Genomic DNA, 26,073 nt, shown 5'->3' on the forward strand with positions numbered 1-26,073 from the left:
ATACAGTAAATTGTTACATGCATACAGTAAATTGTTACATGTACAGTAAATTGTTACATGCATACAGTAAATTGTTACATGCATACAGTAAATTGTTACATGCATACAGCAAATTGTTACATGTATACAGTATGTCTATCTAATATCATATTGTTGACAATGATCACAATTATCATGACTGGTGAAATCATAATGTACTGAACATGTTTATTTTGACATTCATGATATCATGCAGGAATTGGGCTTTTTCTTCATGAAAAATTGATGATCTGACCAGAATGTACTGGTCACAGAGCTTCAAGATTTCTAAATTTCTGGCATGGTGCATGTACACTGTTGGAAAACTGCAGAAGGCCCATGGCCAGTTTCCAATCTCTTAACGTAGCTCTAGGACTAGTACTATATTATAATCATGTACAGATAATTAATTGTTTTATATAAATAATAAATAATAAAATGATGGTTGATACTTGTATACACTTTTTAAAGCCTAAAAAGTCTGTGTTTCTTAAATTGTCCATAAATGAATAAAAAACTTTCGCAAATATTTTTCATTTCAAATCAAACAGAAACAAAAAATGATTAAATCTAGTGATGAGAAAACTGACAAAAATGTTATAGTCACTGGAGTACATTGCATGTTTCACTGATGATCGGAATATGATATTGTCTCTGACAACATATTTTATTTCCTCCAAAGCTTTCTGCCAATGCAAATGACAGGCCAATAGCTGTGACATTGAGGTCATGCATCAAGTCGCGATCAATAACATTTGCATTATATAAAATAAAGGGTACCAACAAGTTCGACTATATTATTACCATTGTAATACATTCGTATTGTGAAATATTTGTTAAGTCCTTTCTCAAAATAAATTCTCCTTAAAAATCCCATGTTGCTGCATGTGGATTTTATAGAATTGTAGCTACATAGTTGAATTGGTTGAAAATAAAATAAAAATTAGCCTAGCTGCTAGAGAACAGTCCCTGCAGATAAAAAAATTGTTGACCAAATCTGTCAGGAAACCATTATGGATCAGGTGGAACAGTTTCCACAACATGTACTGTATTACTGTATATATATGTCCAGTGATTATTTTTGGGTGCGCCATTGCAGGATTCCCACAATAATATGCATTTCAAAATACTGCCCATAAGAATGGCTTTGAATTAATTACTGACTTTTGACACGCTGAGCGACACAAGTGGAAATAGACAAGTCTACTGTAATCAAACACACCCAGATACGTCATGTGACATGCATTGAAACACACACGGAAATCTTAAATATAACTATATTTGACCATGTAGTTTCTAAGATCAGAGCAGCGAAGAAGAGTCCCATAAGATCATACTGATAGTTCATAACTATACAAACATAATTAATGACCAAAAGAGTTCATAAATATACAAACATAATTAATGACCAAAAGTGTCTTTAACTTATGTGCTACTTTTACGATTCTTAGGAAATTTGGTCGTATGTTACTTGATCCAGCAAAATTAGGGTTTTATTTTTTTATATTATTTTATAAAACATTGAAAAATAAATGTCAGATGAATAAACAATGATATATTTTTGGATTTTCTTCACAAACAACTGCATTTTTCTGATTTTCTGCACAAAAACATTAATAGATTGCATGTACTTCAACTTTGGACATAGGCTGTACATTATAAAGCTTCAAACACAAATTCAAATGTCATTACTTAGTCTTAAGATGGAGCAGTGGGAATTGGTATGTACAGTAAATTTATCAGTATTATCACAGAATTAGATAAATAAGTCTGTAGTATTATAACTTTAATTGAAGCTTAATTAACGTTTCCTTTTAGATTAATTGTTTTTTGTTTTAGTAATATATGTATACAATGTATACATGCAACTTGCCCCACTTTTGCAAACAAAAAGGCCCCACATTGTTTTGCTATAGGGCCAAAACTGATGCCCCCTTAATACTGTAAGCAAGGCAAGAACAATAACTGCAATTGTGGCCGCATTCTTCTCGTGCACATAAAAAAGGTTATGGATAAATGAGCCAGTCTGTGAAACAAAATTCTTTAATCTAATAACTCAATTTCTGGAAACTTTGTTTCTTCGATGGTTATACAGGAAAATTGGTTATGATTTCTGTTACAAGTACATGTATTTTCCAAAAGCACACCTGAGGCCTTATGGTCAAATAAATTTGAACAATGGATTGGGCAAAAGTTATTACAACTTATATAATTATCATAGCCTTCTCCTGTCACTACATTTAGCATTGCATGATTTTAATAAAACATGAAGTATATATATTATTCCAATCTAATTAAAATTATATCTTCACATCGCTCCCGTTTACTGATATGTCGCGTTGAAGATCTAACAACATCCCGTAGAGGGTCACGTTCAGGCGACCTTTGCATTAACCAATCAGATGAGAGCTTACGCATTTCTGTAAGTGATGATGTAATGATTTTGGAACACACTTGCTATGATAAAAGACCGAGAGGTGTCAAATGAGCATCGAAAATGGCGGCGCCCATGACACCACGCCTTGTCTATCTACAAGACAACATTTGTACAATTTGTGGATTTTGCTTTGAAATAAGAGAGACTTCCTCTTCTGGTGATGTTGTCGTTAAAAGTTAAACAACCTGAAACTAAAATTTACCAATGACAGGCTTCGCAATATTCAAACTATCACTGGACCAGACGAAAAAGTGGATTTTGGGCTACGAGGTGTCTGCATTAAATGCTACAGGTCCTGCTTTCTGATTGGTTGAAAGAAAGAGTTATGCCGCGTTTTGATTGGCTTGTTATAAATACGATAATACATTCATGTTGACCTCTGACGTGACCCTCTATGGCATGTTGTTAGATCTTCAACGCGACATATCAGTAAACGGGAGCGATGTGAAGATATAATTTTAATTAGATTGATGTTATTCACACAGACGCATGTTTTTACTTCTTTCATGAAATTTAACTTCAATATAGCAAAAATTGTCAAAATCAATGTTAACTCAGTCTCTGTCAATAATGGAGAATAGAGAAAACATATTATTACAATATCAGACAAGGAACTGATTTATAATGAAAGAAATTGAATGTTAAATTTCATAAGTTCCTGTCTGTATAGATAATGAGATTAGTTTCACCACTTATAATCCCAAGCATGGGTAGGTCGTGACACCGGTCATCGACGTCTAAAACCATACTTATGTACTTACAGGACTTTATATGAAACAGGAGCAAAATTTAATTTATAAGTGAACATTTTATATGCCTTGAAACGACTTGCGTTAGTCCCGAAACATCTTGTGTTATGCCTGGAAATGTCTTTGGAACTCCCGAAAAGACTTGTTACTGAAACGACCTGTTACCCAAACGACTAGCATTCAATACCAGAATGTTTCTACAAATATAACAAGAGTACCGCTGGGCGGAACAATTTACTGAAATGAGCAAAGGGCAATAACTTTTGCAAAAATTGTTGAATCAAAATTCTTTTAGGGGAGACACAACTTCATATCATGTTTATATACTGTATACCAAGTTTCAAGAGATCCAAGAAATCCGTCAAAAAATGTAGGAGATCTCCAGACAAAAAATCAAATACTGAAATGAACAAAGGGCAAAAACTTTTGGAAAGAATTTTGAATCAAAATTCTTTTAAGGGAGACACAACTTTATATCATGATTATAATGTATACCAAGTTATAAAGAGATCGGTCGAAAAATGTAGGAGGAGATTGCCAGACAAACAAAAGTTTACGCCGGATGACCCCATACCATAATACTCCCGTCAAAATTTGACGTGCGTATAAAAAGAGAATGTGGGATCCTCAAAACTCTAAGCAGACGCTAGCGCTCTACCAATTGAGCTAACTGGTTGCCAACAATTGACCCAGTCCAGTTCTGCTACAACCCTCCCTCCTTTTTTTAAGTCCAGGCCCCCAATTTAAACTCAGGTTCAGATATCCCCTTACTAAGCATTTACCCAGTGTTTGACACAAGGGTTGACAAACTCGCCAATTTTGTAACAAGAGAAATAGCCTGAGTTTCCTCTGGCCCTGACACCAGACTTAAGACATTTTGACAGGTGTGGGGCCAGAGCGCACTACTATATATATGAAAACGTGGAATTCTCCGACACCATTTGGTGTCGTAGAGTTTTGAGGTGCTGACAACAAAAATCGTCTATGACAAAACACATACCTCACATATATTTTAATGGATTATTTATTAATCCAAATTACATCCGCCCTTTTATCACCAACATCTGCTAAATTCCATCATAAGAGTCCTCGGTTTACAATCGTTCAAAACTTCCCACCTGAGCAGACACCATTTTTGTATGTCAGGGTAGTGACTAATCAACAATCTGTACAGATCCGGACCGAAATCTTTTATTTCATGTTTAGAAAATTTCCGTACCGCTTTTTCTTGTTGATAGCAGCTCAAAACTCTCCCGACCCCAAACGGTGTCAGACCAGGGTTCGAACCTTGGACCCTCCGAACTCTAGACAGACGCGCTCTACCAATTGGGCTATCTGGTCGCCGATGATCGACCAGGACCAATTCCGAAACACAAAAAATAATTTGTGTTCAATGGTACATGGCATTTTAACTGTTCTTGTTTGCTCTATGATGCAAATTATTGTACTTGTGGGCTATATCATTATTTTTACTGACAGTTTTATGTACTTTCGTGTAAGTTAATCCCCGTTCATAGAGATCTTTGTAAGTAGGGTGCATCTCGTTTTGTGGAATCCATCTCGGGAAGTCGAGAGATCCAAACCTGGTTAGCTATACAGTACTGTACTGTAGACGTGTACAGTAGTATAGGGAGGACGAGTGGGGGGTGGGGGTAGTTGGAGCGTATGTTTGGGGAGAGTAAACCACCAAAGCACTACCATAGCCTCGACATATGCGTTTAATAGTCCTCACTTCATTTATTTTCAAAATCGTGGGCATAGTCTCGAAATTGAAACGTTGACGTTGTCGTACACCAAACATAACCACCAGGTGAATCAAGAACAGACATGCTTGATAAAACACGCAATATTTTCAATATTTTTACTTACGTCGATTGATTCTCCCATACTGAATAGATCCGCCATAGTATTACTTTAACAAATATATAGATCCCTCCATATATACCACAACAATGTCAGTCATTTCACATAAAATTGTCAATAAATTCCGTTTCAGTTCCATGTTTTCCGGGTGAATCTCGCCATGTTTTGAAAATCTCAAAGACGCGCCTCAACTTGAATCGGTTTTAGTCCAGCACTGAATAAAATAAATAATTGCAATAAAACAACGATATCTTTCTTGAATAAACACCCTTTTAAAAATACTTTACACGAAAAGCAGTTTGAATAATTATTGATTGATGTTACAATTTTTTAATATATTCTCAAAATTTCTGCTGTTCTAGTATTTCTGGGAAGACTCATCGGAAGGCGTTTGGTTCACGTGTGTTCCAGAAGATTCGCCGACAGAATATATATCAACACGAAGAAGGACTAGGAAAGAATTTGTCAGAAATATTACGAATATATGTATTCATAATTAACACCAAACAGTGATTTCCGACAGTTCTTACATTGAAGGCTTTAGCTAACAGAGAAATAATATCGGTGTAGTCGATTGACACAAAAAGAATGTCTGTTGTCGGCTTCGATTTGGGATGTCTCACCTGTTTTGTTGGTGTGGCGCGGGCAGGAGGCATCGAGACCATCGCTAATGAGTATAGTGACCGATGTACCCCGTAAGTATAAGCATGTCATGAAATATTTCAATTCATATCTTACTCACAAAAATTCACAATTGTAAAACAAAGTCACCAAGTATTGTTAAACCGCCATGCAGGTTTTCATGCCTCAAGAGGGACCGTTACGAAATATCAAAGTTGTCAAAAAAGTCACACTTTACAGAAGCAATTTGAATGTAATACACATGAACTCCTTTGGACCAATTACTCAAAATGTGGTCTTTCTTTAAACATATTAAAATAGTGTTATATAGGCCGAATAGTAATTACAGATGTGTCATGGATATAGAGGCACAAAGCCTAGCTGCGTCCATCACGATTTCTGCTAAATCCTAATATTCACAGTTTTGTGAATTATTATCACATATTTTGTGAGTATTACAAATTATGTATTAGTTGGGGCTGCAACATTTAGAAATAATGCAAGTCGGTTAACTGTGTTCTTAACTGAACCCAAACCGGGTTAAACCATGTTTTTTGTGCCATGAAATACAGCCACCAATAGCCCTTCATTTTGATAAAAATAACTCAATTCACTAAAATAAAATGCATTAACAAAAATAACTTGATACCTATTCCTTGTAAATAATGCTGAAAAACATTGCAGATTCGCAAAATCGTTCTGAATTGGCTACATATCGCTAGCCTCCCGCCTGGGGAATTTTCGTAGTTTCTCTTTACAATCATGTGTTGTCAACGCTATGCACACATATTTCTGCGCAACACTTCCGGTCGGAACATATACGATAGCTGCCGTTGAATGATAAGCTACATTGTTCAGCAGAATGTCAGTATACATTGCAAGTGTATTGATCATGAGAGTTTTCGTGGTTTGTCATACAGTTAGGAGCGACATTACTGACCGGGAAAACCATTCAATATGTACCAAACCCGGGTACTTAGTGAACCGTTCCAGCCCTAGTATCAATACACACACAAATTCACAAAACATACTTCTGATAATGGGTGTCCTGGTGGCTCTCCAGACTTCTTCAAATAAGTAAATTGCGTTGTCTATTTTGACTATTATGCCATATCTAGTTCATTGATGCATGGCCATCAGTGTAAAGGTTCGAGCCCACCTAATCCCATTTGTATGTCAGTAGAGTTTCCTGCTTTATCTCCCCATGCGGTTCTCACTGTGTACTACAGCTTCGATTCCTCCATCAATGAAAAGCAGACCTCCTGTAACTCCCTACTAGCTTTTACCTGCTGGTGTCGGGTGTGGTGGTGGTTGTAAATAATGATCCCCAAAATGATCAATAGGGTGGTTAGGGACCGAAGTGTCGGGGAGGTCAATGTTTTCGTATCAATATTGATTGTTCTCCATTGAAGTAGTTCAAGTCTTTGTTGAAACAAGGAGAAATGTTGTTGAACTGAGCTTAGTCATTACCTCGACCAGATATCTAAATTGGTTAGGACGTACGGGTGGGAATCAGGTAGAAATTTCATGATCAATCATCAGTTCATCATAACCAACCGATGATCAAATAATAATCGGTTACAATGAAATAAATTTAAAATGTGTAAACAGAAATTATGATAAGTGTATATATATATAATTATGTATTATAATGATCAAATATAAAAATGCAAAACTTTTGTTATAGTTTCATTTCAATCCCTTTTAAAATAACGAAACTGCAAATTCTTTTACTGAATGTAGCTCTCATAAGGTCATCGACTCCCATGTTCACTACGATAATGTTAGGGGTTACTAAGCCAGTACCATTGAATTCATATTCCTTTCTGCAAATTTTGCAGACTGCCGACTTCATTTTGAAGGTACTTTTTGTCACTGGCCCCTCTGCACCAATGTTTCTAATGAACACAACACTATGTGCCTTTTTACCGGGATATCATGGATGATAGCCGGCAACTCATTTTTTAAATCTGCCGCCATTCTGTACGATTGTACCAGTTACCTCCCCTTATACAGGAAGTCGTATGATGGAAATGTCCGGGCGTTGAAACGAGTGAAATTTATCACTTTCGCTATCATTTTTTTCTGTATGTAACATGTTTTTATGAGTTTGAAATGAATTATTCAACAGAAAAGAACTAGAATGAATCAATAATATCTACACATAAATTTTCCGACGAAAATCGTTTATATAATCTGTACTCGTTTAGCTGGTCCAACTAACTGATACTCGTCGAACTGGATAATTGGAACACCACTGTTAGAACGTCCTTCAGTTTTGAGGTCCTGGGTTTTTATCCTGGTCTGTCTTTTGCATTTCTTTTTTTCCTGTTATGTACTACAAACAATAAAGCAGTATTTCTGTAATCATGTTACCAATGTATTTTCCTGAAATTGGGATTGCTTTGTTAACTATTGATGGAAATGTGACCAGTGTACTTAAACCAGGAAATACTAATCAACAAAAACTTACAAGTAAGAAAAAGTACTAGTATTAGTTTCGAACCCTGATGATCAAGAAAACATTCATGTACTATACATTTTTATTAAAAACCAGTATCACAATTGGATTTGAATCAAAGATTATTAATCTTAGCCACTGAACATTGATATTTCAATGCCTTCTAAAGACCAGTTTTAGAACAAAGCAGGAAGAAGTTAATATGCTAATATGTTGACAAATTGTGCACACTTTCTGCATTATGCTCGTAATTTTCTGTTCATTCAGTTGTGCAGTTCTGATTTTACCTCATTTATCAGTTGAAAACAATTCTGAGAGTTGATTCCCCCCCCCATCACACCAACACAGCTGTTTATTATGTTCCTTTTAAATTTTTCAGAGCCTATGTGTCCATGAACGAAAAGAATCGCTGCATGGGAGTTTCTGCAAGAAATCAAAATACAACTAACCTTAAAAACACAGTATCCTCTTTCAAACGCCTGATAGGACGAAAGTTTAATGACCCCTTGGTACAAGAGGAGCTGAAAGGTTATTTTAAACCTTATGAAGTTGTGGAGGGACCTGAGGGAGAGATTTTGATACAGGTGAGAAACATTCTGGAGAAAATGGAAAACAAAAAATTCTGTTGCGATTAGTTTGATGTTTGGGCCATATATTTGGTAAAACAACTAGACTAAATACTTGTCATTAAGTTTTGAGTTATTCAGATATCGGGTGGAAGGTGCATGCAAGAAATCGTGCTTAAGCAGTAAAAGATCACAGTCAGCATAATATTATCTGTTAAAAAAATGTCTGACCAGAAACCTCTTATGATCTAGAAGTTGGTTAATGGTTCTGTTAATATTCTATAGGTGAATTACATGGGGGAGAAGCAGTCCTTCACACCATTACAGATGACAGCCATGTTACTGACCAAGCTGAAGGAGACCTCCGAGACCGGCCTTAAGACAAAAGTGGTTGATGTTGTTGTATCGGTATGTTCAAAGTCATATACTTGAAGTCAAATGAGGATGAAAACACAATCAGTAGTGAATATGTTGTAAACTGAAGCTCTGTGTGACGTTACACAGTTGCAGATCTGTTGTGTTTAACTACTTTTATTTGAAAAAGTTGTATTTTTAAGAAGACATTCACTCTTTTGTAAGATAAGGATGCAAGTATAGCTAGTATAATTTTTGTACAATGATGTCTTAATTATTAAAAACTCCTTTTTATTTAGGTTCCAGCATTTTTCACAGATATAGAGCGTCGTGCAATGTTGGATGCATGTCAGGTGGCTGGTCTGAATTGTCTCAAAGTCATGAGTGATACAACTGCAGGTGAGTTGGGGGTTAAATGGATCCTTTGGTTTCTAATATAACATCACAGTCATGATTAATGGGTGCAATGTTTGATCTGTTTGTCTGCAAGAGTGTATGATTTCCTTTTTAAAGTGCTAGCACACAGGCAGATATAAAAAAAATCTTCTAGCTGACATTTATTTATATATAGTAAATATTGAAACGCTTTACTAGACCTGACATAAAATCTTCTATCCTTTGGTGTTGGGGTGGTGGAATCATACACCTCTGTTCTGAACTATTTCTAGAAAAATGTTGTGATTCTTATACATATCAGAACTGTGATTCTCAACATGAATTTAAACATGTTCATTCTGATGTGGATTCAATAATCGATGATGTTCTTTTTAACGAAGTTCAAAGGGAGAGCACTCTTCCTGCTGTTACATCCCTTTTTGGATGTTAACATTCAGTAGAGTGCCAGATAAATGAGGATATCATTGACAGTTCTGATTGTAACCTGTGTCAAATCTGTCAATTCCTTCCCTACACCAGCACCTACATTAAATAAAGACACTTTTCGGGAAATGTTGTCATTTGAAAGTTATAGTTAAGATGTTACTGCACTTGTAAATCTAAGAATTGTCTGTATTATGACTTTTTCTAATTTAGATAATACATTACAGCTACAGGTGTTTTGTAGATTTGGAATGATTATAAATACTTGAGGCCTTTGAATATCTTAAAAAGTGAATTATTGATTTTTACAAAATCATAAAGCTCTGCAAGAGTGTATTTGGGATAAAATGTGCTAGACCACAGGCAAATGTAAAACTTCAACTAGCTGACTTTTATTTTCATATAGTAAATATTGAAACTTTCTTCTAGTCCTGACATAAAATATATTACCCACTGCTGTTGTGGTAGTGGAATCATACACCTCTGTTCTGAAATATTTTTAGGAAAATGTTGTATTTTCTTCTTATACATATCAGAACTGTGATTCTCAACATGAATTTAAGCATGTTCATTCTGATGTGGATTTAATAATCGATGATGTTCTCTTTGTCAAATTCAAAGGGAGAGCACTCTTCCTGCTGTTACATCCCTTTTTGGATGTTAACATTCAGTAGAGTGCCAGATAAATGAGGATATCATTGACAGTTCTGATTGTAATATGTGTCAAATCTGTCAATTCCTTCCTTACACCAGCACCTACATTAAATAAAGACACTTTTCAGGAAATGTTGTCATTTGAAAGTTATAGTTAAGATGTTACTGCACTTGTAAATCTAAGAATTGTCTGTATTATGACTTTTTCTAATTTAGATAATACATTACAGCTACAGGTGTTTTATAGATTTGGAATGATTATAAATACTTGAGGCCTTTGAATATCTTAAAAAGTGAATTATTGATTTTTACAAAGTCATAAAGTGTCCTATTTAAAGTGCTAGACCACAGGCAAATGTAAAACTTAAATATTGAAACTTTCTACTAGTCCTGACATAAAATATATTACCCACTGCTGTTGTGGTAGTGGAATCATACACCTCTGTTCTGAAATATTTTTAGAAAAATGTTGTATTTCTTCTTATACATATCAGAACTGTGATTCTCAACATGAATTCAAACATGTTCATTCTGATGTGGATTTAATAATCGATGATGTTCTCTTTGTCAAATTCAAAAGGAGAGCACTCTTCCTGCTGTTACATCCCTTTTTGGATGTTAACATTCAGTAGAGTGCCAGATAAATGAGGATATCATTGACAGTTCTGATTGTAACCTGTGTCAAATCTGTCAATTCCTTCCCCTACACCAGCACCTACATTAAATAAAGACAATTTTTCAGGAAATGTTGTCATTTGAAAGTTATAGTTAAGATGTTACTGCACTTGTAAATCTAAGAATTGTCTGTATTATGACTTTTTCTAATTTAGATAATACATTACAGCTACAGGTGTTTTGTAGATTTGGAATGATTATAAATACTTGAGGCCTTTGAATATCTTAAAAAGTGAATTATTATTTTTTACAAAATCATAAAGCTCTGCAAGAGTGCTGTTACATCCCTTTTTGGATGTTAACATTCAGTAGAGTGACAGATAAATGAGGATATAATTGACAGGGCTGATTGTAATATGTGTCAAATCTGTCAATTACTTCCTTACACCAGCACCTACATTAAATAAAGACACTTTTCAGGAAATGTTGTCATTTGAAAGTTATAGTTAAGATGTTACTGCACTTGTAAATCTAAGAATTGTCTGTATTATGACTTTTTCTAATTTAGATAATACATAACAGCTACAGGTGTATAGATTTGGAATGATTATGAATACTTGAGGCCTTTGAATATCTTAAAAAATGAATTATTGATTTTTACAAAATCATAAAGCTCTGCAAGAGTGTATTTGGGATAAAATGTGCTAGACCACAGGCAAATGTAAAACTTCAACTAGCTGACTTTTATTTTCATATAGTAAATATTGAAACTTTCTACTAGTCCTGACATAAAATATATTACCCACTGCTGTTGTGGTAGTGGAATCATACACCTCTGTTCTGAAATATTTTTAGAAAAACGTTGTATTTCTTCAGAACTGTGATTCTCAACATGAATTTAAACATGTTCATTCTGATGTGGATTCAATAATCGATGATGTTCTCTTTGTCAAATTCAAAGGGAGAGCACTCTTCCTGCTGTTACATCCCTTTTTGGATGTTAAAATTCAGTAGAGTGCCAGATAAATGAGGATATCATTGACAGTTCTGATTGTAACCTGTGTCAAATCTGTCAATTCCTTTCCCTACACCTACATCAAATAATAACTTTCTAAAGAAAAACTTGTCATTCAAAATTTATTCTTTAATGTGTTGCTGGAATTGCATCACACAAATGTTTGTATTATGAATCTTTTCTCATTAGATAATACATAACAGTTACAAGTGTTTTATAGCTTTTTAAAGAGTTATAATTTGACAAAATTTTAGGCTTTTGAATATCTATTTAAGTGGGTTAATTATTGATGTTAACAAAATCATCTAGTTCTACAAGGGTATACACTTTCCTATTTAGAGTACTAGCCCACATGGGGGTTTATTAATAGAATCTATCGCTACTGGTTGTGTAAGATAGAGAAATCTCAACCCGAGGACTAAGATTTTTTGTCCAGAACGAGGCTTGAGTTCTGGACAAAAAATTTTAGTCCTCGGGTTGAGATTTCTCTATCTTACACAACCAGTAGCGATTGATTATTTTTCTCCCATACCTAACAGTATTTTAATGTGAAATAAAGGATAACATGGACCCAAAACGCATACTGGCAATTTGTTGATGGATTGTTGACGTGACGTCAATGTATTGTTGAAGTGACGTTATGCCATTGTTATTAATAGGGGAATCCACCCGTCTCAACCCTAGGGCGGAGACATAAATCTAGCACCGGCAAAACGGGAGATAAATCTGTCAGGTGTGGGAGAAAAAATCTTACTAGTCCACCTTTATTTTCATATTCAGAATTTTTTTCACTAGTCCCAACACAAAATGTATTAGCCCTTGGCATTGGGCTAGTAGAATTTTACTTTCATGATTTTAATTTATTTGTGTATATGAGCTTGAGCAGTTTAAGAAGACTTTTACATTGACTATCTTATGTCATTCTATAAATGAACAATTTGTGTCTTGCAGCATCGCTGGCATATGGTATATACAAACAGGACTTACCAGCCGAGACAGAAAAGGCCCGTACTGTTGTGTTTGTAGACATGGGCTACTGTTCTACACAGGTGGCAGCTGTGGCCTTTAACAAGGGCAAGTTGAAGGTAGGTTGACTGGACGTCAGATATCATAACGGGTATTAAAACAGGACATTGCTTAAGGTAGGTTACAGGTAGACAAACTTGTAAGGTTACAGGTAGACAAACAGGAAAGGATTGAGGTAGGCATTTCCTAGGCAACAGATTTAGTGTTAAAAAGGCTTACAAGTGCAGGATATATTAAGCAAAGGGATAAGGGTAGAGTACGGAACACAGGGCAGGATAAATATTGGCACACACAGTCAGGATAAAGTTTGTCAAAGAAGGGCAGTATAGATGTAGGCAAACAGAGGTTGTCATACAGGTTTGAAAAAAAGTAGCTAAACAGAGCATGATGAAGGTAGATATTCAGAGGATAAAAGAAGACAAGAAAAGTCATTGCTTCATTATTGTACTGAAACAGTTTATTCCAGTGTTCTTTTCCTTATCACAGATCTTGGGCGTGGAATGTGACCGTAAACTGGGAGGTCGAGACTTTGACAATGAACTAGTGCAATACTTTGTGGATGACTTCAAAACAAGATACAAGGTTGATGCAATGACACGTCCAAAGGCACTTGTCCGACTGACCCAGGAATGTGAGAAGATGAAGAAGTTGATGAGTGCCAACTCAACACCTATTCCCATCAATATAGAGTGCTTCATGGACGACAAAGACGTCAGTGGCAGGATGGACAGGTAAAGCAAAAGGACATAACTTAAATATTGAAGTCTAAACAGGATGTCTGGTCACAGATTACATTATAAGTTCAAAAGATACAGTGTAAAAATAGGATTGATATTAAAATTGCATGTCCAAGTTTCTTTGTTAAATTGATAATAATAGGTAATAACACATTTTTAACCGGTTTACTCAGTAAGAATCAACAGAAAGTTAACGGAGCAGGCTTGTCTAGTCTTGGCTATGTTGGTTATCCATAATCTTCCAACATTTGTGAAGGCAATTCAGGCCTCTACTTTGTGATGTATTGCAAAGTAACTTCATTATCAAATATTAAAGCAAGTGGATAAAAGAATAAGACAACATTCATCAATATGCTTCAACAGAGTTATCCTTGTTTTGTATGGGCAATAGCCTACCTTCTGGTACCTTACATACTTCACTGTTCGCCGTGGATTGTTTTCATGATGACTGATCGTTTGAACTTGCATCTATTCAGAGGCTATGATTTTATATAATTCAGGTTTAACAATATAAAGACTTTTGTTTAAACTGACTGGATTTTTACCATAACTTCTATTGATGTTCATATCAAAATAATGGGTACCTCATAATAAATGTTTTATCGATCAATATAGGCGTCACAACTAAGTGGTATGTCAGGATCAAAGGACTAGTATCACAATTAAAGGTAGAATAGAGGTTTTAAAATTTATTGTCATCTCATAAGTTTCAAATGACTGTACAATTTCAAAGTTTTGATTAGGTGTCTATGAAATTTCCAGTCAAACAGATAGGAATACACATTAATTACCATTTCCAGTATCCTCATATCATTGTCAAACTCCCAGCTTTTTCTCATTGGCAAGACAAACTTGAGATTGTGACCATTCATTGGTATGTGAACTACTACTTTACCGTGTTAATTGTATTGATTTCAGGGAAAAATTTGAAGAACTGACAAAACATTTGATGGTGAAGACAGAGACATTATTTAAAGCTCTATTACAAAATACAAGTAAGTATGAACAGTGGTTTGACTGTAAGATGTTAAGCTCTACTCTGATTCACCTATTAAAAAATATAGTAAGTTTTTTAAGTGAAAAGTTACGACCATATAGTGATGACTGGAGACCACATCAACAGCCTCTTGTGATTCCTTTTCATGTCTAACCTTTTTTATTTGAACGTTATAAACTTGATGGCATTGCATGATTCATTAGACTGTGAATACAAAGTTTATTTGATTTAATTTTTCAGAACTATCGTCCAATGATATCTACTCTGTGGAGGTAGTTGGAGGCAGTTCCAGAATACCAGCTGTTAAGAACATGGTGCATCAAGTGTTTGCGAAGGACCCAAGTACAACACTCAATGCTGATGAAGCTGTAGCTAGAGGATGTGCTCTTCAGGTAAGTCTAGCGTTCATATTGAGATGTAATCTTTCATTTAGTCAGATATAATTAATATTTATGGTTGCAAAGGAAGTCAATGTAAAATGAAAACTAAAGTAGTTTCTTCAGAAAAATTCCAGATAAGATGTGTAATTACTCTAGGGGTCATTGAATTGACCAAATTGTACACATTGCAATACAGAAAGCCTATATACCTCTTGGTTTCTCGATTCCTACGACTTCTGTATTGAAGTAACTACCTCGCGTCACTTCATACAAGTTTTCTCTTACTGTTAAGCCATTTTGCCATGTATGAGCCTATTTTATCGATATGCCATCAAAGCATCATCAGAAAGAAGAGTTCTGTCACGAAGACTTTCTATGAAGAGAACAGAAATATTCACATGAGGGAAGTGATTTTTACCAATTAATTGAAACCTATTCATTATTTCAGTGTGCAATTCTGTCACCAACGTTTCGTGTGCGAGATTTCTCCATTATCGAGGCACAGCCCTTTCCTATAACACTGAGTTGGGAGGGTAACATGGATGATGATAAGTAAGTAATGCACATACCCTACACACCAACATATTACGGAATTATCTGTTTACACCCAAATGATGAGGAGGGGAGGGGGGTAAAAAAATTATGCTACACAAACCAAACCAGTTTGAGGGAGAAGGGTGTCAAGGTAATCAACTTTACACTGAACTATTAGAATATAAAATTAATTCTACACACACCAAAACATTAGAAGGTATTAAAGGGGCAGGTCGGGAAAAAATTACAAAATAAATGGGTCTAAATGCGTTCTCTGGCCTTCCAAAAGTTATACCACGGCAATATGATGGTCAAGTTCTGCTTGCAATGTCCAGTTTTGACCACTGAAATCTTGGGGAAGCCCCGCGTAAATTTAGCGCAGATCTATTTATATATGTCATATGGTTGTTTTGAAAGTGAGGCAGTGAAGATAACAACAATAGCACGCCGTCATGTGCCATGTCAGACTCACCTAGCGGCCAAGACAGCAATACTATACGTAAATAATTGTTTTCAAAGGTCATGTATGATGCAAGTGTAGTATTCCTACCTATATGTTGTTATATATAACGGTATTGATACCTCGTGCCTGTCATGACTTTTGCATGCACCTTTTTCTTTCGCCGCGATGTTTACATTTGGCCTTGTTGATGACGCGCATGCAGTAAAATTACATCACTGATCTGGGTCATTTGAGAGTTTTAGACTGTCAAGTGACATTTTAGGATTTCTTAAACATATTTATAATTTTTACTCTTAGGGAGTGAATTTCAGCAAAATTTGAATCGGTATGTTTCATAAGAAGGTATTTTAAACATGTGTATGCCATTTTAGCAAATATGACATTTTTTCCCCGACCAGCCCCTTCAAGTTTACTTTACACCTTAATATTGGGGGGTGGGGACAAATTTATTCTACACACAAATTATTTGGAAGGGGTGAGATGGGGAGGGGGGCAAATTTAACCTAAACACATCTAAACATTAGGGGAATCAATCAAATTACACAACATATAAGGATCACCAGATTGTCAAAAATAAACATTTAAATGTTCCATGATGTCTTATAATTAAGAAGAAGATCCTAAACAGGTTCTTGATGTTTATTCTCTTTCACATACTGATAATACTGCCTAACATTTCTTACTTAATAGTTAAGTATCCATCCAGGATTCCTAAAAGCCCTGTGACTGTTTCTGGATAATTTGGTGGTGCAGTTTTCAAGATATGCACTCCTAGATATTTGAATAAATGTGATTGATTTGACTTATCATTTTAGCACACTGGAAGTCTTCCCGAAGTTTCACCAGATTCCATTTGCCAAGATGATGACATTTTATCGCAAGGAACCATTCCAGCTAGAATCCTATTATTCTAATGCTAAAGATGTACCAATCCCTAACCCACATATAGGTAGGTATTGTGTAGTTACTGCTATTATCATCATGCAGGGAAAATCCTGGAAATTGAGAGCAATGGGTCATTTTCAACAGTTTTTAGTAAATATCAAAATTAAGAGGGGCCATTCTATGTAAAATTAAAGGACATTTTGAACATGGAGGGGTCAATTTCAATATTAAGGGGTCAATAGCCCCGTCCAGGTTTATCCCTGATCATGTATAGACAAGGAATGATGCCCATAAGATAATTTACGTACAAATCTCTTTCTAGTCATGTTATCAATTACATTCCAATCAACTCTGAAAGATAAGCAGGTAATAACAACTACCACTTTTAAATACTTTTGGTAAGTCCTGGCTTAGGGGCAGAACCCATTGCCTACCTCACTTGGGTGATCCCAAATTTCGCAAGGGGTACAGCAGATTTATTGTGGTTACTTTTGTGTCTTTAAGTATAGAGCACAAAAAACAGATTCCCAATTATGTAGGGGGTTCCTACATTACTTTTGCATCAACTGGTTAACCTGCCATCATTATAATGTGACTGGTTTAAGTACTGTGCTAGGTGCCAGTTATGTGATCAATGTTAAGACGAGATCTTTGTTACTGATACATCAGATAGGACATGCATCAGGAGATGTCACATTTTCTGGTGTGTTGCTAGGAGAATGCACTCATTTTATCACTTTGTCTGTTCCAGGACATTTCAATGTTACCAAGGTCACACCTCAGAAGGATGGGTCAAGTTCAAAGGTCAAAGTTAAGGTCAGGGTCAACAACCATGGTATTTTCACAGTATCTTCAGCCTCAATGACTGAGAAATTGGAGGATGAAACTCAGGCTGACCAGAATGGACTAGAGGCTATGGACACTGACTCAACGGAAAAGAAGTCTGATGATAATGGACAAGGAGATGCGCAATCACAGAACACCACAGATGGACAGACCCCAGATGAGGTAAGACACATGTAACGGACAGACATACCTTACACAAGGCGGGTAAAACACTTGTAATATACAGACATACCTTACACAAGGTAGGTAAAACACCTGTAAGGTACTGACATACCTTACACAAGGTAGGTAAAACACCTGTAACGTACAGACATACCTTACACAAGGTAGGTAAAGCACCTGTAAGGTACAGACATACCTTACACAAGGGAGGTAAAACACCTGTAAGGTACAGACATACCGTACACAGGGTAGGTAAAACACCTGTAACGTACAGACATACCTTACACAAGGTATGTGAAACACCTGTAAGGTACAGACATACCGTACACAGGGTAGGTAAAACACCTGTAACGTACAGACATACCTTACAAAAGGTAGGTAAAACACCTGTAAGGTACAGACATACCTTACACAAGGTAGGTAAAACAACTGTAACGTACAGACGTACTTTACACAAGGTAGATAAAACACCTGTAAGATACAGACGAGGTAGGTAAGACACCTGTAAGGTACAGATGTAGTAGGTAAGACACCTGTAAGGTACAGACGTAGTAGGTAAGACACCTGTAAGGTACAGACGAGGTAAGTAAGACACATATAAGGTACAGACAAGGTAGGTAAGACACCTGGAAGGTACAGACGTAGTAGGTAAGACACTTGTAAGGTACAGATGTGGTAGGTTAGACACCTGTAAGGTACAGATGTAGTAGATAAGACACCTGTAAGGTACAGATGAGGTAGATAGGACACCTGTAAGGTACAGACGTAGTAGGTAAGATACCTGTAAGGTACAGATGAGGTAGGTAAGACACCTGTAAGGTACAGACGTGGTAGGTAAGACACCTGTAAGGTACAGATGCGGTAGGTAAGACACCTGTAAGGTACAAAAGAGGTAGGTAAGACACCTGTAAGGTACAGACGAGGTAGGTAAAACGCCTGTAAGGTACAGACGTGGTAGGTAAGACACCTCTAAGGTACAGACGCGGTAGATAGGACACCTGTAAGGTACAGACGAGGTTGGTAAGTCACCTGTAATGTACACACAGGCCCCAAACAAGGTAGATAAATCACTTGTAAGGTGCAGATATACCCCAAAAGATTGGCTAGATATTAAAAAAATGAGACTTAACTGTAGAACAAAAGAATGTATTAGAATTTAGAAAATTAGAAAAAATTCTATCCTCATGGCATTAAAATATGCAGAAATATCTATTTAAACAAGGTTTCATATTGTTATTGTAAGTTCTATAAGTAAAATGCTTCTTCATTAGAATATCTGGTAAGTAGTGGTTATCATTGCACTCTGTCTTAACAAGCAGAATCATCTCCATGATTAATGACTTGAAGCTCATGGCCATCATAGAATGAATAATTTTCAAGTGCATTGGCTTTTTAGGTCACCTGAGACAAAGTCTCAAGTGACCTATTGCGATCGCCCACTGAATTAATTGACTAAAATTTCAAAAATCTTCTTCTCAAGACCCAGTTATGGTAGAATAAAATACTCTTCATTGATGGAAGGGTCTTAATGTGCTTTACCAAAATTGTGAATTTCTTGGCCCTGGGGTCTCATGTTTTCCCCTGGGGAGGGGGTAAACTTTACTATAGTTTATATAGGGAAATCACATTTTGGACCAACATTTGTTTAATTTCCATTGGAAGTAATTCAATTTAGGTTAGCATTATCAGTATTAGGTAGCAGTTTGATAGTATGCACATATCAGCCCTGACTGACCCCCCGGGGCTGATGGGCGGGGCCAAAAAGGGTTGAATTGACTGAAATTTCAAAAATCTTCTTCCCAAGACCAAGATATGGTAGAATCAAATACTCTTCATAGATGGAAGGGTCTTAAGGTGCTTTACCAAAATTTATTATGGTTTATAATGGCAAATGATACTTTGAATATTACATATTAATAACTTGATTGGAATTATAACCTTTAGTTTACAGTTTGATACTTTGAACATTTTGAGCCAGCCCTACCCCCAAGGGCTGTAGGGTGGGGCCCAAAGGAGTAAGTGTGCTAAAATTTCTTCATTATTCTTGTTTAGAATCAGAGGTGCTAGTTTCAAATACTTTTAGACTTAAATCTGTATGCTAGTTATTGAATAAGGTGGTTTTCTTGTTTTTTTGTCACTTTGAGTAATATTTCTGTACACGTTAAAAACAAAATCAACTCTCTGTATAAATATATCAGGTGACCATTAAGGCCCATGGGCCTGTTGTTGACTCTAAACAAGTACATGTTTTGATGAGATGGGTATGGCGAACATGAGATGAAAGGTTTCTTATGTAACAGCCTGATAGAGCAAGGATTATTGGGAAATATGAAACCTGTTTCATTTGAAGGAAACAATTTATTTCACGGAATGAAATAGTAAATATATATTGTTTCTAAGGTTCGGTTAGTCTTAAAATGTATGAAAAAGTTCTCACAGAGGCTTTGTATTTTGTTTAAAAAAAATCACATAAAGTATGATAACTACTTACTGAAATAGCAATAGCTGATATAGAAGCTTACTACGGTTGTAAGATTTTTATGTGTATTTGTTACAGACCCCAATGCAAACAGACCAAGAGCAACAGTCAAATGAGCAGTCAAGTGAGCAGCCAAATGAGCAGCCAACAGAAAAGAAATCGGTAAGTGCTTTGAATTCTTCAGACACATGTATCTTACTGCCTACTCTGTTATAATTACTCACTTAATTAATTAAAATAATTTATAAGTAACAGTAGGTCCATATTTTATTTTACTTAAATTTTAAATTTGATAAAAGGTTTGTATTATGAATGTTGTGCTGTTTCATGAAAAAAACAAATAATTGATTGTCTGGAATAATTGTAGGAAGAGAAAAATGATGAAAAGGAAGAGAAGAAAAAGAAGAAAAAGACAGTAAAAGTTATAGACCTACCAGTTGAGTCCAGAGTGCCCCAGATGGCCAGGGAGCAGGTACACCTCCTGGTGGAGAAAGAGGTTTGTGTACATTATGACTTTTGGGAGGGGTTGGGAACATGTTCAGTGTCTTGTATTTGTGAGGTTTTTAATTGCTTGAAGTACAAAGTCCAGAGTAAGTATTTAAAAAAATGCAAATTAATATTATATGATGTAGGAAAACATTCCTAAACTGATACATATATTTAGTTTCAGAAGTTTCAATTTCATACCAATATTGATCACAAATTCAAATGAACATATGTTTAGTAATAGAGTTATACATTTTCTGTCTGTTTGATCTTACACAGAACCAGATGATCATGCAGGATAAGTTGGAAATGGAGCGATCCAATGCAAAGAATTCTGTGGAGGAGTATGTGTATGAACTTCGTGAAAAACTTTATTCCCAGCTGGAAGAGTTCGCTAAGGAGGAGGTAAGCATGAATCGTAGTTTTTGTACCCTGTTTTAGAAACTGGTTGTGGATACAAATTTTGAGTGAATTATTTTCTTCCGCCATGTTTAGGCCTGGATCTGATTAGTTTTAGGTCAAGGTCAGAGGTCATAAAGAAATGTTCTTATATACACTGTTTCTCTAGGATGAGGTGATGGATGAAGACCAATCTAGTACCATAACTGACCATTGTAAAGGTCTGATGAGACTGACTTCATAGATCGAGGGTAAAGGTCAAAGTCAGAAAAAAGGTTTTAGATAAAGGCTTATAATCTATGCCAGTTTTGACTTATGTTGCATATCCCAAAATGATATACCATTAAAAATCTTAAATTGGGACCAAGTTCTTTTTGGAGAAGTTTCTCAAATAAATTACCTGAGTTGTGACAATTTTTTCTAGAATGCCAGAGACATATATTGATTGATGAATACTCAAATTGACACTATACCATGTATTCCTCCTCAGAAATTATGCAAGTCTGACAGCAATTATTTGCTTTTGGAGCTAAAGAAGTAATTATGTTCCTATTTACTGATGAAGTTATTTGAAATACTTATTTTTAACTAAAATTTATCGCCGTTTACAGGATCGCTCATCATTCAGTAAGAGTCTAAGTGCTACAGAAGACTGGCTGTATGATGAGGGAGAGGACCAATCAAAGCAGGTGTACATTGATAAACTGGCAGAACTCAAGGTGAGGCTAATAAGGGTCAAAAGTGAATGTCTAATGGCTAACTGATCTCAAATTGAGGCTCATAAGGGTCAACATTTTATTATCTCTGATGACCAACTGAATTCAAGGTGAGGCTCAATAGGGTAAACATTAACTATGTGTTATAAATATGACCTAAATAAAATCAAAACCCTTGGATCAAAGGTTTGTTGTTTATTATTTGACTGACAGATCTTGAGGCTTATGGGTCTAACTGTTTAATCTGTGATGACTGGTAAATCACAAGGTGATGCTCACAAGGGTCAAAGATTAAATAGGTGTAACAGTAGAGAAAAAATGCCAGACGGATCTCTGAACCCTAGTCACTGAACTCTGGGGTTGGTCAGTGGTTTCAGCACAGTAACTTGATTATTTAATTTTGACAAAATTTTAATGAAACTTGGTCTGTATATAAACTACAGTAAAAAGTTTGCAATTTGAGCAACATTGGCTTTTAACTAAGCAGCACCCAGAGTTTTTGATTTTGATTTTACAGTAGTCATTTAAAATGAATTTGATTATGGGTAAATGGTAGTGATATCTAGAAAAAACAACTTTTATATGATTTGAAATATTAGGAAAGGAAGAAGATCCCTACTCTGTTAAATAAGTAATTTTGAAGGTATTGAAGAATATGTATTTATTTATTTTATACCTGCAGCTAATTGGAAGTTATTTTTCTCTTTTAACCACATCATAGAAATCAATCTTTACTCAGCAACATAGTACAAATGTAGTTTCTTGTTTCATTTTAATATTTTCATACAATTTTGTTAACAGTTAGTTAGTCATTATTGTTATATAATGACCTGTAAAAGGGTGCTTCTTGACAAAAGACAGGCATGTTGTACTGCCACTCCGCTAATCGTTACTGTGAGTGGTTAATCAGACCAGAGTTTTAAGTCAAATGTTTTTTGGAGGCATCTTTTATTATAAGAAATCAATTTTGAGATCATGTTGAAAGTTTTACATGAAATTGTTATTTGCTTTTTTCCAGAAAATGGGAAATCCCATCCAGGAAAGGTTTAATGAATTCCAGGATAGACCACAAGCATTTGAGGAATTTGGAAAGTCAATCATGTTGGTGCGGAAGTTCCTAGATCTTTGCTCTCAAAAGGTGAATATGTCATTGTAGTCACATATACTGGTACATAGTTTTGCCCTATCTTATAGAAAAACAAGGAGAACAGTGGATATGATTGTGTTTAGTGACTGGTACAGTATTGTGGAATACCGCTTTTAAATATTTCTTCAAATCTTTCCATCTAAGAAATTTAACTTGGGGAGAAAGCAAGTACTTATAAGAAGGACTTGGAAATGTTGTTCAGTAATTCAGAATTTATGAGTAATAGCCCTGTTTAAAAAAGCGTTGGTGACAAACCGCACCATAGTTGCAGAACAATTTATAACTAATGCATATACATTGCATCATATTTATGTTTGTCAGGACGAGAAGTACAGTCACATTGAGTCTAAAGATGTAGACAAAGTGGCCAAGTGTCTAAAGGAGAAGGAAGACTGGTACAACAGCAAACTCAACCAACAGAATAGCATGAAAACATATGAAAAACCTGTTGTACTAGTGTCACAGATACGACAGGAGAAACAGGTAATTACGACTACCTTCCGAACGCCCTGAACACAGAACACTAGGCTCACAAATATAAAAAGAGGAAAGATAGATACCCTCCACCTGATCAATAGAAACCCCTGACAACATCAGAAAAAACATCACTAATGTCACAGATATGACAGGTAGATACTCTTCCTCCCATTCGACAATAGAAAATGTAATGTATCAAATCTGATTAAGGTCAGAAGATAGGCTTCGACAGAATAAATAGTTAATTGATTAGTTTGGATGTCTCTGTTGCAGCTCTTAGAAAGCACTTGCAGTCCGATCATGAACAAGTCCAAGCCTAAACCCAAGGAAGAACCTCCCAAGGATGACAAAAAGGAGAAGAAGAACGAGAAGGAAACACCCATGGAGAATGCCAAGTCAGATGAACAACCTACAGCTGAGTCAACAGAGGCCCCAAAAGTGGACATGGATATTGATTGATAATTGTTTTGTTAGATTGATTGTTATCGTTAGGGGCACTGCTGTTATGGCAGCGACAGTGGGATCACCAAGACTACTTGTTATGGAAAGACCACTTCAGGTCTTGCAGCTTTGCATGGTTAATTAACATTGGATTTTCCTGTGAAGGAAATATCGTAGAAAGTGCTTACTTTTCAATGTGATCATTGTACATATTTCAGGATTCTACACCATTGTATGGTGTGGCTAGCTGAAACGATCTAACCTGTGTGAGGACTGCTGAGAGGATCTAACACGGCACCACTGATCAAAGCAAGCCTCTACAGCTAACAGGATACTTGTTGTGAGAGTATTAGCTTTTCTATTGAAGCCTCAACAGTGTACAGTGATTGTAGCTAAGTTATGGTCAACAGCACGGCCACAATATTCATCTTCTAACGCTGAATGATGAGTTTGTCATCTTACCTTCATGAAGAGGCAGGACAAATGAATTTACATTAGCTTGGTGGATGTTACATGAACACATGAACAAGTCCACAAAATAATGTGCGAGTGTTAAAATGTTTTCTGATGATATACAGCATTAACATAAATGTCATGAAACCAGATTGATTATCAGTTGTAAATCATTCCTAGTTTGAGCAGTTCACCAACTGAGATCACAGACACATTGAGACAATATAGAAATGTTACCGGTGTCCTGTAACTTAAATTTTGTCTCTGTGTGTTCTCACTATGGATCAAATAGGTTAAGCCGTTATTTATTATTCCTGCAATCAACTAATCTTAGTCACATCATAGTTCACTGTACATTCTTTTTTTTTCACAGTGCTCATTTCTTGATTTTAGATTTCATCAAGTACATCAACATACCATACTCAAACTAACAAGTGCCCAAGGTACTAAGCATTTTGGGAAAATAAAAATTATTGCACTTTCTCACTTTGGTCCATTATGTTTGAAGAAACGAGATACTTAGACAAGGATAGAGTTGGACATTTGTAAGGTTGAATATGACAATTGTATTTCTAGTCCACTTGCACAGGAGATTCCACATTTTTGAAAGCAAGAACATGTACTGAAAATGGTAACTGGAAATCTCTTATCTAATCAGGTCTTTCTAATTGATTTCCCCTGTCAGCAATTTCAAGAAGATAAAGAATTCTGCCTTCGTTTCATGTTCAAGTGGTTGAAGCATCTGCATGCTTGTCATATACATTTTAGGTGGTAGTTCATGCAATTCCTACCTTTGCTTATCATTCAGGTGTTGAAGATGTCAACAAGCTTGTTGGTCAAAGTTGTAGTTTGTGTAAATCACATATTTATCGAGACCTTTTAGAAATATTGATCTTCGGAAGACCTATGGAAGATAGTGAGGATCTTAGTGTTGCATTTATGGTCTCTGTCAACTTTGTAGACAACACCCATTTCTTATTTTTCAGTGGATTGTTGTACTCTGCTGCTTATGAATAGTCCAGATTAATTCAAATCTTTTAATGGGATTTTATTTAGTATGAGAAAATTCATGGATAATACAGCAGGTTTCCTGACCCTGTTAGGTAACGCACTGATCAACCTGTATTAGGTAAGATTAACACTAGTCTCCTCCAGCAGCAATTAAGCTTTTGAATCAATCTGCACACTATTTATTTGAATTTGTACCATTCATATGGTCAGTTATGATGAATATGTCTGAAGAAAAAAAATTATAAAAAATTTATGTTAAAAA

At 35.6% G+C, this 26,073-nt stretch overlaps 2 protein-coding genes across 2 annotated transcripts in view; one reads left to right on the top strand and one right to left on the bottom strand.

Moving 5' to 3' along the window:
- LOC110445780 (serine/threonine-protein kinase PLK4-like) overlaps positions 1-5,263 on the bottom strand; it is a 24,212-nt gene extending 18,949 nt beyond the window's left edge. The window contains exon 1 of the mRNA XM_021490561.1: positions 5,074-5,263. Coding sequence (XP_021346236.1) covers positions 5,074-5,109 — 36 coding nt within the window. The 5' untranslated portion in view covers positions 5,110-5,263. The remainder of the gene's footprint in view (positions 1-5,073) is intronic.
- A 177-nt stretch (positions 5,264-5,440) lies between these two features.
- Positions 5,441-26,073, top strand: LOC110445781 (heat shock 70 kDa protein 4-like). Its single transcript, XM_021490563.1, has 18 exons — positions 5,441-5,762; positions 8,529-8,733; positions 9,001-9,123; positions 9,369-9,468; positions 13,124-13,257; positions 13,685-13,929; positions 14,854-14,930; positions 15,173-15,324; positions 15,761-15,864; positions 17,125-17,258; positions 17,946-18,202; positions 20,760-20,843; positions 21,049-21,177; positions 21,447-21,572; positions 22,178-22,285; positions 23,301-23,420; positions 23,751-23,912; positions 24,180-26,073. Exons 1-18 carry the CDS (start codon positions 5,656-5,658, stop codon positions 24,363-24,365), a joined length of 2,553 nt encoding a protein of 850 aa, XP_021346238.1. The 5' UTR covers positions 5,441-5,655; the 3' UTR covers positions 24,366-26,073.

This window comes from Mizuhopecten yessoensis, unplaced genomic scaffold (assembly GCF_002113885.1).
Source record: "Mizuhopecten yessoensis strain PY_sf001 unplaced genomic scaffold, ASM211388v2 scaffold2369, whole genome shotgun sequence".
Taxonomy (NCBI): Eukaryota; Metazoa; Mollusca; class Bivalvia; order Pectinida; family Pectinidae; genus Mizuhopecten; species Mizuhopecten yessoensis.

Excerpts from the sequence above, each read along its gene's own strand:
- LOC110445781 (XM_021490563.1), top strand. The coding sequence starts at position 5,656 with ATGTCTGTTGTCGGCTTCGATTTGGGATGTCTCACCTGTTTTGTTGGT. Across the intron at positions 8,734-9,000 it reads AGGGAGAGATTTTGATACAG|GTGAATTACATGGGGGAGAA; the intron begins GTGAGAAACATT and ends AATATTCTATAG. Across the intron at positions 15,325-15,760 it reads CTAGAGGATGTGCTCTTCAG|TGTGCAATTCTGTCACCAAC; the intron begins GTAAGTCTAGCG and ends TCATTATTTCAG.